Here is a 12976-nt window from a genome sequence, read left to right as displayed (position 1 = left end):
TTCTGAACTACTAAGTCACAAAAAGTCCATGACGACTCCCCTAACATAACTGAGAGGTTTTTCAGTGATATGAAACATCTAAGTTGGTTTTATGGCTCTAAAGCAATGTGATGAAAAGCACATTAGAAGAACCCTGGGGGAGGCCGTGAGAGCCGCACTCAGGAGCTCACAGCTGTACGCGCTGCACTGAAGAAGGATCTCAACAGTCCAGCTTTGCATCGTAAGGAACTGAGAACACCAGCGGAAGGAAGGACACACTGAAGATTAGGGCGCAGACAGAACAGAGAACAGGGAAACGATATAGAAAATCTACTGTTTAAAAGTAACTGTCAAGGCTTTAGCAACTAACAAAAGAAATAAAGACCGTTCAAGTAACTAAAGTAAGCAATGCAAGTGGAGACGTTGCTGCCGACGCCAGGGAGACAAAATGGATCGTAAGAATCCTACGAACCTTTGCACACCAACAAATTAGACAATCTAGAAATAAATGAACAAACCCTTCCAAACACACCCAAACTGACTCGGGAAGCCACGGAAAATCTCAACAGACTCATAATGGATTAAATTAGCAATCAAAAGCCTCTTAATAAAGAAAAGTCCTGGACTAGATGGCTTCACCAGTGAATTCTATCAAACATTTAAAGAAGAATTAGCAGCAATCCATACAAACTCTTCAAAAATTTAAAGACAAAGAAACACTCCCAGGTGCACTCTATGAGGCCAGCATTACTCTGATACCAAATCCAGATAAAGACATCACAAGAAAAGAAAATTATAGACCAATATCCCTTATGAATACAGACGCAAACATCCTCCCCCAAAGATTAGCAAATGAAATCCAACAGCGTATTAAAGATTACTCATAATGACTAAGTGGGGTCTGTGAGAAAGGCAAGGGTGGGTCACTGTGCGCAGATCAGGACCCAGCGTTAACATAACAGAGGAGAAAACCACGTGACCAGCTCAACTGATGGAGAAAAGGCATCTGACAAAACCCAATGCTATTTCATGATAAAAACCCTCAGAAAACTAGAAATAGAGAATTCCTCAACACAATAAAGGGTCCTTATGAAAAGCCCACAGCTCACGTCACATGCAATGGTGAGGCGGAAGCTCTCTGACTAAGAGCAGGAACAGGACAAAGTCATCGCCTCCCTGCTGCCCCTCCACACTGCACCGGGGGCTCGAACCAGAGCTATCAGACAAAAACAAGAAATAAAAGTATCTAAATTGGAGAAGAAATGGTAAAACTATCTCTATTCAGAGATGACATGATCCTATACATAGAAAATCCTTACAAATCTACAAGAAAGCTATTAGAGCTAACTAATGAATTCAGAAAAGTCTCAGGGCACAACAGTAAGCTGTGTTTTTATTCACCAGGAATGAAAAATCCCAAAAGGAAATTAGATAGAAGGTGCTACAGACTGAACTGTGTGCCCCCAAAATTCATCTCCTGAGACTGTACCTCCCACTGTGGTGGTCTCCGGAGACATGGCCTTTGGGAGGTAATTGGGGTTAGATAAGGTCATGAGAGTGGGTCCCCATGATGAAATCAGCACACTTTAAGAAGAGACACCAGAGACCCTGCTCTCTCCTCCTGTATGCCACGTGTGCCACATGAAGGAAGCCACAGTGAGAAGGCGGCCGGGCGTCGATGGCCAGGAAGACACTCTCCACCAGAACCCAGGCACGCTGGCACCCTGATCTCAGACTTCCAGGTCCAGACTGTGAGAAATAAATTTCTGTTATTTAAGCCATCCAGTCTACGGTATTTTGTCATGGCAACCCAAGCTAAGACACAAAGCATTCCCATTCATCACAACACCTTAAAAAAATTAAGTACTTAGAAATAAATCTAACCAAAAAGGTGAAAGACTTATATGCTAAAAGCTATAAAATGTTGCTGAAAGAAATTAAAGATCTAAGTTAATGAAAAGCTAACCCATGTTCATGGATAGGAAGCCTTAACAGTGTTAAAATGTCAATACTACCCAAAGCAGTATTCAACACAATCCCTATGGGTTCCAACAATCTTTAAAAAAAAAAAAAAGTCGGCCGGGCGCGGTGGCTCACGCCTGTAATCCCAGCACTTTGGGAGGCCGAGGCGGGTGGATCACGAGGTCAAGAGATCGAGACCATCCTGGTCAACATGGTGAAACCCCGTCTCTACTAAAAATACAAAAATTAGCTGGGCACGGTGGTGCATGCCTGTAATCCCAACTACTCGGGAGGCTGAGGCAGGAGAATTGCCTGACCCCAGGAGGCGGAGGTTGCGGTGAGCCGAGATCGTGCCATTGCACTCCAGCCTGGGTAACAAGAGTGAAACTCCATCTCAAAAAAAAAAAAAAAAAAAAAAAAAAAGTCTACAAAATGATCCTCAAATTCATACAGAATTAAAAACCTTATCCTCAAATTCATATGGAATTGCTAGGGGCCCCAAAGAGCCAAAACAATCTTGAAAAAAAAAATTGGAGGACCCACACTTTTCAACTTGGACACATTACAAGCTACAGTAACTCATGCAGCAAAATGACACCCATATAGGCCAGTGGAAGAGACTAGAGAGCCCCGAAGGGAAGCCTTGCGTTTCTGGTCAAATTATTTTCAACAAGGGTGCCAAGAACATTCACTAGAGAAACCACAGCCTCGTCAAGTGGTGCTGGAAAAACTGGATATCCCCAAGCAAAAGAACGATGCAGGACCTTTACCTAATACCATACGCAAGAATTAACTCAAAACAGATCAAAGAGCTAAACTCAAGAGTTAAAGCTACAAAATTCTTAGAAGAAAATAATAGAGAACATCCTCAGGTGTTGGATGTGGCCATGACCAGGGATATGACACCAAAGACGAGGCATCAAAAGAAAAAACAGACAAATTGGACCTCTTAAAAATTAGGAGCATTTATGCATCAAATGCCATGATCAAATGAGTGAAAAGTTAACCCAGAGAATGGGAGGAAATACTTGCAAATCAGATGCCTGCTAAGGGATTAACACGCAGGCTCTGTCCTGAGGCCCTCTGACCACGAACCCCCGTCCGTCCCAGCCCTCACGATCCGCAGGTCCTCCTTTCACAGGGCCCTCAGGAGCCACATTTCTGAGTCTGCCAGGACTCTTGGTCACAAGCAGTAAAAATCTACTCTGGTCTTCCTGGGCAGCCAGAAAATGTGCTGGGCAGCACCAGAGGGAGGCCAAGCCCAGGGGCCAGGAAGCTACATCTTGCCCACAGGTGGGATGGCAGGCTGGCAGGGCGGCGGGCCAGGCGGAGCAGCCTTGGCTGGCTTCTGTACTCTCCAGTCTGGCTCCAGAGGCCGCTCTCCATAGAGCTCAGACCTGGGCTTTCTGGGGGAGCCAGCCCAGGAGGGTCCCTTTGCCAAGACCACACTAGATGAGGAGGCACTCCCCTGGAGGAGGCCAGCATGGGGAGAGAGGCTGGGGTGGGCTGGCTAGCCCAGAGGCCCAACATGGCCTTTTCTAAGTCAGGCCGAGAAGCTGCGTGGGGTGTGCATCTGAGGGTCCCGCGCAGTGGCTTCTGTGGCCTTGCCTGCCGGCTGTGCCTGCTGTCTGAGGACACTCCCCTGTCCTCCTTCTCCCACTGGAGCTTTGGGTTATGGGGCTGTGCTTCTCGTAGAATGGGCCCTCTTCGTGGGCTCTCTGTGGCTGATTCCTGATTCCTGGTTAGAGCTGAGGTCGGCAGAAGAGAGCTCAGAGTGGGCTGGTCTGGCTCAGCCCTGGTCTGAAGACACCCCAACCCTCGAGTCTCAGTCTCTTCCCAGGAGGAGGGAGCTGCCTCCCGTCCCCCAGCAGGGAGCTGCACCCACAGACCTGTGAGCCCAGGAGCACGAAGCCATCACCAACTCCAGAGCCTGCTCAGGAAGCCCAGTCCACAAAGCTGAGGCTTGTCCTGCTGGCCTGTGCCCAGGGAGGAGCTGGCCAGGTTCCTGGTCTTGGTGGGACCCACTCCAGGACCCACGCCCAGTCTCCCTCAACAGCCCTAGAAGGAGATGCACTCCTGAGTTCACGGGGCTCCTCTCCTGACAACCATCCTCCCTGGGTTGCCCCATCCCCTAGGCCTCGGGGGTTCTGCTCCCCACCACCCCACTCTGCCTCAAGCCACCAGAGGCACTTGGTGGCCCAGCCCCCGCCCTGCCCTGCCCTCCGCTCGCCGTTCCTCAGGGCACCCTCTCTCACCGCAGGTGGGGCCTGTCCCCTCTGCCTAGAATCCAAGCCCCTCCAGCAGCGACGGCGTGGGCCTCGCTCCCCATCCCCTGCTGTGCGTCTCCAGGGCTGAGAGCCCCTCGGTGCATGTGTGTTGCTGGGGGAGGCCAGAGCTGAGCACTGAGCCCAGCAGGGCCCCCCGCGGTGCTGAGCTGAGGACCCCTCTTCACCCCCTCCCCTCCTTGGCTGGCGCTGGTGCACCCTGTGGGAAACCCGGGGGGGCTGTCTGTCTGCGGGAGTCTCTCCAGTCCTTTCCAGAAGACCCGCTAGAGGCCTCAGGGGAAGCCAGGGGCCCACTCCAGGCGTGATGCACCTGCTTTTCGGCCTCTGTCCTGTTGATGATGCGGATGAGCCTCTGCAGGGCACCCTGGGCCTTCTTCCTGTAGACGGCCGAGGACAGGAACGGGAGCCAGGCATTCCAGAAGTGCCGCGCGGCCAGCATCACCAGGGCGCTGCTGCCCGCGATGCCTCCGAACCTGAAAGAGGGCAAGTCGTGACGCAGCAGCTCCGCCTGGGCCCACCTGGAGCTGCTGGACCGGGAGGGACGGGGGCCCGTCCACACGCTTGCTCCGCCTGGGCCCACCTGGAGCTGCTGGACCGGGAGGGACGGGGGCCCGTCCACACGCTTGCTCCGCCTGGGCCCACCTGGAGCTGCTGGACTGGGAGGGACGGGGGCCCGTCCACACGCTTGCTCCGCCTGGGCCCACCTGGAGCTGCTGGACCGGGAGGGACGGGGGCCCGTCCACACGCTTGCTCCGCCTGGGCCCACCTGGAGCTGCTGGACCGGGAGGGACGGGGGCCCGTCCACACGCTTGCTCCGCCTGGGCCCACCTGGAGCTGCTGGACCGGGAGGGACGGGGGCCCGTCCACACGCTTGCTCCGCCTGGGCCCACCTGGAGCTGCTGGACCGGGAGGGACGGGGGCCCGTCCACACGCTTGCTCCGCCTGGGCCCACCTGGAGCTGCTGGACCGGGAGGGACGGGGGCCCGTCCACACGCTTGCTCCGCCTGGGCCCACCTGGAGCTGCTGGACCGGGAGGGACGGGGGCCCGTCCACACGCTTGCTCCGCCTGGGCCCACCTGGAGCTGCTGGACCGGGAGGGACGGGGGCCCGTCCACACGCTTGCTCCGCCTGGGCCCACCTGGAGCTGCTGGACCGGGAGGGACGGGGGCCCGTCCACACGCTTGCTCCGCCTGGGCCCACCTGGAGCTGCTGGACCGGGAGGGACGGGGGCACGTCCACACGCTTGCTCCCTCCCAGGCCTGTGGTTCGCTCAGGCATCCCTGCTGCATCCTCTGCAGTGGGCCTTTCTGGGCAGCGCAGGGTCAGACCCCCGCCAAGGTCAGGCTGTAGGAGCCCAGGTGGGTACACGGGCAAGAGGGGGCCACCACACCTCCCTGAAGACTGCGCCCCCCTCTGGCCATGCTGTCCACCTTGCCCCCGCTGGTGGGAGCCCTCCCGTGGGCCCACAGGACAGCCACAACCTTGGTGAGCACAGGGTCCCGCAGGACGGTGGAGGGTCAGAGGCCCCACAGCACCACCCCCACAGCACCACCCCCACAGCGCCACCCCAGCTGCCTCACAGCCACACACCTAGCACTCTCCATGAAGGCCTTGGCTGCCACCAGCCGCAGCTGCTTCTGGCCCTTCAGGTTCTCCATGATGCTCCTGCCCTGGACACCCGCGGCCGTGCACAGCATCTCCGCCACCAGCCGGGACTCCACGCTGCAGGACACAGGGCCAGTGAGGAGGACACTGTGGCCCACCCTGGGCCCCCCTCCCTCCCTGGGTCACTGTTGTTGACCTGTGGCCTGCACAGGTGGTATCTAAGATGGGGCATCTCCCGGCCCAGAGCAATGTGCACAGGGCTCTGCCCTCCCTGAAACCGAGCCAGCCTCAGGGACTCGCCAGACTTCGGGGACACAGGGCAAGTGGCCCCTGGCTTTCTAAGGCCTGGAGCACCCACGTGTGGCCTGAGCGCCGGAGAGAGCCGCCTAGGGGCGCCAGAGAGCTGCCTGGGGATGCTCTCAGAACCACGGAGCTGGGGCCACGTGGCAAGGGTGGCCATGGGGACATCTAGCCAGTGGACCCTCAAGACTGTGGCCACAGCTGACTCTCACAGTTACCTCATGAGAGACCACAACCCAAAACTAACTGGCTGTGTCCAGTCAGTCCCCAGAACCACGTGGCAGAATCACTGACTGTTTTTTTTTTAATGACTTTTTTAAACTTTTTGTGGGGCATGGCAGAACAGATCCACAGAACAGGCCCCTCTTTTGGGGCCCCTCCCCTCTACAGGCTCTGCTGCCCAGGCGCTCATGGAAGTCTGGCCTCAGAAGGTCCACTCTGCACCCAGAGCTCTGCCGGACGCACACCCCTAGGTGTCACAGCAGCATCAGCTCCGCGGCTCCCCGTCCCTGGATGGTGGCTGCTGCAGGGCTGCCACAGCTGGCACTGCAGCATCACACACACTAAGGCAGGGTTCCCGCCCATGGGCAGGGGGCACGCCCGCCAGGTTCAGCTCAGAGGAGGCACCGGGTTGATTCTGTAAAAAAGATGCTGGTTCACAGGTAGACTCCCTTCACGGGCCAGGGTCCCAGAGCCGGGGACCTGCTTGCAGGAGCATACGGCCATGTCTGCCCCTCTGTCCCGAAGGAGTCAAAGGAGGACGACGCTGCCCCTTGGCCTATGCAAGCCAGTGGTCTGAAGCTGAGGACCTTCTAAGGCAGGCGTGGCAACCCAGCAGGCCAGGGAGGAGAGTTCGCTTTCCTGGGTGCTGACTTTTGATCCGTGTTATGCAGTTGCTGGGTGTTCCGTAAATGCCGGTGAGTGAGGACTGGTCCTTCCAACTACAGCCCTAGTGTCCTGTCAGCTGCTGAGAGAGGAATGGAAGATGTATCCGTATTTTGCTTCCTGTATTTTCAAGCTCTGCTATTAGGTGAACACACATTTAGCATCATGTCTTCTTGAAGATTTAACCCTTTATTACAGGAATGTCAACTGGGATAGCGTGCCTGGGCTGTTTAACATTGCCACGCCAGCTTTCTCGTGGCTGCTGCTTGCACCGTGCCTCTCTCCCATTCTTTAACTTTAACCTGTGTCTCCACGTTTGAAGAGGGTCTCCTGTACACAGTTCATCACCGGGTCTCTCCTACAGTCTGAGGGATAAACTCTGCAGGTCTCCTGTATACAGTTCATCACCGGGTGTCACTCCTACAGTCTGAGGGATAAACTCTGCAGGTCTCCTGTACACAGTTGATCACCGGGTGTCACTCCTACAGTCTGCGGGATAAACTCTGCAGGTCTCCTGTACACAGTTCATCACCGGGTGTCACTCCTACAGTCTGAGGGATAAACTCTGCAGGTCTCCTATACACAGTTCATCACCGGGTGTCTCTCCTACAGTCTGCGGGATAAACTCTACAGGTCTCCTGTACACAGTTCATCACCGGGTGTCGTGCCTACAGTCTGCGGGATAAACTCTACAGGTCTCCTATACACAGTTCATCACCGGGTGTCACTCCTACAGTCTGCGGGATAAACTCTGCAGGTCTCCTGTACACAGTTCATCACCGGGTGTCTCTCCTACAGTCTGAGGGATAAACTCTGCAGGTCTCCTATACACAGTTCATCACCGGGTGTCACTCCTACAGTCTGTGGGATAAACTCTGCAGGTCTCCTGTACACAGTTCATCACCGGGTGTCACTCCTACAGTCTGCGGGATAAACTCTGCAGGTCTCCTGTACACAGTTCATCACCGGGTGTCACTCCTACAGTCTGCGGGATAAACTCTGCAGGTCTCCTGTACACAGTTCATCACCGGGTGTCACTCCTACAGTCTGAGGGATAAACTCTACAGGTCTCCTGTACACAGTTCATCACCGGGTGTCACTCCTACAGTCTGCGGGATAAACTCTGCAGGTCTCCTGTACACAGTTCATCACCGGGTGTCACTCCTACAGTCTGAGGGATAAACTCTGCAGGTCTCCTATACACAGTTCATCACCGGGTGTCTCTCCTACAGTCTGCGGGATAAACTCTACAGGTCTCCTGTACACAGTTCATCACCGGGTGTCGTGCCTACAGTCTGCGGGATAAACTCTACAGGTGTCCTGTATCCAGTTCATCACTGGGTGTCACTCCTACAGTCTGCGGGATAAACTCTGCATTTTAACTGCCATGTTGGTTCACTTACATTTAATGGAATGACTGACGTGGCTGGGTCAAACCCACCATTTGCTCCTTGCTTTCCTTTTGACTTCCATGTTCTTTGTTCCTTTCCTGTCTTTTTTTTTGAATGAACTGAGTATTTTCTAGTATCCCAATTTATATCCTCTATTAGATCTTTGCTACGTCTTTTTGCTTTATTCCATGGCCCTTGCTCTAGGGATTGTGGCACGCATCCCTCACCAAACACAGCTCTACGCGTGTGAGTTCCATTCCAGGTCACGTGCGGCGCGAGAGCCCTCGAATTCGCTCTCAGCCTGTCCTGTGAGCTTCCACTGCCCTGTATCTTGCCTCCACATTTATGAAAAATCCCACAATAGGATGTTATTTTTGCTTCAAGAAGTGAAATGCTTCTTGAAGAACTTCAGAACTGAAAGGGAAAAAAGTCTTTATGTTTACCCCCAAACTTACCATGTTTGGTGTTTTCATCTCCTCCAGCACCTCCTCTCTAAGGAGCCGCTGGGAATGAATCCTCTGAGCTTTCGTTAATCCTAAAATGTCTTGATTCTGTCTTCATTCGTGAGGACTGTTGCTGGTGAATACAGAATTCTAGATTGACAGGTTTTCTTTTTTAACACTTAAAAACCATCATGCTTGTATTCTGGTTTGCATTATGACGCGAAGCCAGCAGCAATTCTCGTCCTGGTTTTTCCATATGCAGCACATCCATCCCCGCTCCAAATTCTTTCCAGGACTTTTTCCTGGTCTTTGGTCTTCAGCAATGTGACTACAATTCCCTACAGTGGGGCCAGGTGTGGTTTTCTTTGTGTTTATCCCATTTGGGGTTCCTTGACAGCCTTGGATCTCCAGGCTGATATCTTTAATTCAACTTGCAAAAGTTTCAGCCATTGTATTTTCAGATGTGTGCATTTTGGCCTCCCACTCCTGCCTCTGTCCTCCTGAGACTCCAGTTACACTCAGGGCAGACCCCCTGCTATGGCCCCACAGGTCACAGAGTGAAAGCTCTGTTCATTTAGTTTCTCAGTTTTTCTCCCTGATTTTCATCATCTGCTGGCCTGGATTCAAAGTTACTGATCATTCTTCTTCAGTGTCCAGCCTGATGTTAAGCTCTGCCCATGGCGCTTCCATTTCAGACCCTTTATTTTTCATTTCTAGGAATTCCACTCAGTTATTTTATTAAGGTTCCATTCTTTATTTAAATTTCCGTCTGTACGCTAGTTATGTCCATTGAAAATCCATGACTGTACTGACAGCAGCTGTTTTCAGCCCCTTGCCTGCCAGTTTAACACGTATCACAGCGGGGTCTGTCCGCTGTTTCTTCTATTCTGCTCTTCTTAGTCCTGGGTCTGAGCCCTGTTCTCTTGCTTTTGCACACATCTGGTAATTTCTTACTTCATGCCAGACACTGTGAGGGATATACTGTTCAAAGTGTGCTTGTGTTGACTTCCTCTAAAGAGTGTTGGGTTTTGTTCTGAGAGGTGGCTTAGGGTTTGCTGGGGCAAGTCTGCACTCGCCCCATTCCTAAGGCATGCCCTTCCGAGTGCCTGGGAGTCCAGTGAGGTCTCCCCCACGTGAGTTGGTCAGAACTCCAACTTCTCTCGGCACAGTATTGCCTCTGGCCTCTTGACAGCTTACAGAACCCTTCATTCCTGTTTTCTGCCAGGCCTAGAATCTAGTCCGTGCACACAGAGTTTACCACCGGGCAGGCCACAGACTTACAGGTGGCTCCACAGAACGAGGCCCTATCTCACCTTCCCGCGTCACATCCTAGACACCTCAGCTGCTGCAGACCCAAGCCCTGACCCCTATTTCTCCCCTCGACTCTTCCATCTGGGACGCGCTCCCCAGGCCTGCAGCGTGAGAAGCCCCCTCAGGCAGAGCGCGGAGCCCGCTTCCGGTATTCCCTTCTTGCAGGAGTCGCTGCCTCGTACCGCCTGTTGCTCAATGGCTAAAACCACTGCCTCACGTATATTTTCAAGTCTTGTGGCTTTTCGTTTTCACAGCACAAGAGTGTGATACCCATTACACTTTCAAGGCCAGAACTAGGGGACTTTTAAATGTATATTATTAATAACATTAAACATTATACACAATAAATATATAACATAGAAATATATATAAAATCAATATTGGTGATTACATTAAATAAAGATGTTGAGCAAAGTTGTAAGGTCCAAATGACACTCTCAGACTACTGTCTTCACCCACTTTGTGTCTGTTTTAAGAATCTACGTGAAACTTCTCATTAATACATATTCCTGTACATTAACAGCACAAACGTGAGACGGACTTGGTACTGCACGTTCACGGTTGGGAATATGAACTCAGGACTAAGTGTTCTACTTTCACCGAGAACTGAAAGTCACTTTGCTATTAGTGTAAAATGCTGTCGTAAAAGCTACTCTGTGACACATTCCACGCTAGAGTTTCCACGTGATTTTCAAAAAGGAAAGAAATTAGAATGAAGAACTGAATGTGTGCAAACTCTCTAAAGGATGTCTTACAAAGGCTGTCATCTGCTGGATGTGTGCACGGACCCTGCTGGATTGAGGAAGGGCCCGTGGCTCTGACAGTGACCAGCAAGGGGACCCATCATCTCCTACTGAGCAGCACTCCCAGGGCCTGTCTCCTGAGCGCAGTGACAGCAAGGGCCACTAGAGGACAGCGATGGTCCACAAAGGATTTTCCAAAAGTCCTAGCGTGGAAATCATTTTTCCCGTCTCATATGACCTTTCCCTTTCGTTACCATATGTAAAAATGTACAGTTTTAGTTCATTTCACAGAAGAGTGGATTTTTAAGTCCATTTCCACAGCAGTGGCACGGCCGGGGCGCCCTGCTCCCATACCCTCCTTAGTGTGGCGCGATCATGGTTTGCTGCAGCCTCAACCTCCTGGGCTCAAGCAATCCTCCCACCTCAGTCCCCCAAGTGGCTGGGGCCACAGGCGCACGCCACCACACCTGGCTAATTTTTGTATTTTTGTTGTAGAGATGGGGTTTCGCCATGTTGCCCAGGCTGGTCTCAAACTCCTGGCTTCGAGCGATCCTCCTGCCTCAGCCTCCCAAAGTGCTGGGATTACAGGTGGGAGTCACCACACTCGCCAGAAGTAATTTTTGAATGACCAAGTGGTGCCTGCCTGTGGGTAAGACAAGACCACCCCTGCCTGCTTGCAGCCCTGCTCCTGAAAAGGAGCAGATTCCAAGTGTGCTCTCTGTCTGCCCCACGTCTCTGCGCCCTTCTAAATGCCAGGCTTCCACTTTGGCTTCCCTGTGCACCCATTTTAAACAAAACCTACAGGCTGCTCACGGGGATGAACGAGGTTCAGCTCAGACCCCTGCAGCCCCTTCCAAAGGACTTGTGTGGCCAGTGACCGCAGGACACTCCATCCCCACCTGTCACCTCAGCACCTATGGTGTCACGCCAGCCTCTCATCTTCCGGTGCCCACGTGGCCCTGGTGATTCCCCTTCCCGGGTGAGGGCCGCGGCACCCACACTCCTCGGCTCATGCTTCCTGCCCCACTAACACGTCACCTGTGCTTTCTCTCACTTTTGTGTTGCCAAAATCCATCCTTTCCTTTTGTCAAAGGGCTTCTTTGTCAACAAGTTAATCCTGAAAGCGGAATATCAATGAACACCATGTTTCTCCCTGGAGATTCCGGCTGTAAATGACTTGGTTTCCTGGAGTCTCTAACTGTTCTGCCCGCTGGACAGTTCCTCACCCGTCATATTAGAGAGTCAGTTTCCCCACCCTCCCAGGGTCCTCCTGAGCTGCGCAGTGCAGGCCAGGGGCTCTCTCTGCACAGCGTCCACCTAGGGACAGCTCTTGACTACTTCTCTGGGTTGAATCTGTTATTTCTAGCATCCCACATCTCTTTCTTTCTCTCTCTCTCTTTTTTTTGGGGAGGGGGGAGCGGTTTACTTCCTTTTCTTAACCTCAAGAAACTTTCTAAAAATGGTGTATGGGAAGTACATTCGCTGGGCCCCTTTTGTCTAAAAATGGCTTTATTTTGACCTGACATGTGACTGACAGTCTGGGTGAGCTCGAATTAGAGGCTGACAATTACCTCCACTTGGAACGTCTATTTTCTTTCTGCTCAGAGTGGTGGCTGCTGAGAAGGTCGGGCAGCTCCATTTCCTGCTCCTCTGCAGGCGGCTTCCTTTCCAATCTCTCAGGGTCTTCTCTTTGCCAGCGGAGATCTGATGTATCCCATGATGTCCTGTGACGGATGGGAGCTCTCCGAATTCTTGCTGGCCATTCTGGGGTGGGTCTAGGGGCCAACCAGGAGCCAGCATCCTTGTCCTTCACTCGGGAAACTCTGCTCTGGTCCCGCTTCCTTCAGTTCCCTCCTCCACTGCCTTTGTTCTGGCTGGAATCCAATACAGGCAGAGCATCTTGCCTCTGAAAATCCAAAACCCCAAATGCTCCAAAACATGACATTTTTTGAGCACTGACATGACGCTCATTGGAGCATTTCAGATTTTGAAGTAGGGATGCTGAGCTGGGAGCAAAATGTGAATATTCCAAACCCTCCAGAATATTCCAAATCCCACAGAATATTCCAAAC

General features: G+C 52.7%; 1 protein-coding gene across 1 annotated transcript in view; it reads right to left on the bottom strand.

The window, feature by feature from the left end:
* CFAP46 (cilia and flagella associated protein 46) overlaps positions 1-12976 on the bottom strand; it is a 140898-nt gene that overhangs the window by 70984 nt on the left and 56938 nt on the right. The window contains exons 23-24 of the mRNA XM_064371842.1: positions 5817-5948; positions 4537-4699 (exon numbers count right to left, since the gene is read on the bottom strand). Of these exons, the coding sequence (XP_064227912.1) occupies positions 4537-4699; positions 5817-5948 (295 nt within the window). The remainder of the gene's footprint in view (positions 1-4536; positions 4700-5816; positions 5949-12976) is intronic.

This window comes from Aotus nancymaae, unplaced genomic scaffold (genome assembly GCF_030222135.1).
Source record: "Aotus nancymaae isolate 86718 unplaced genomic scaffold, 86718_ANA_hifiasm-v0.15.2.pri h1tg000193l, whole genome shotgun sequence".
Lineage (NCBI taxonomy): Eukaryota > Metazoa > Chordata > Mammalia > Primates > Aotidae > Aotus > Aotus nancymaae.
The sequence above is the reverse complement of the archived record's forward strand: the minus strand, read 5'-3'. Positions and strand labels throughout refer to the sequence as shown.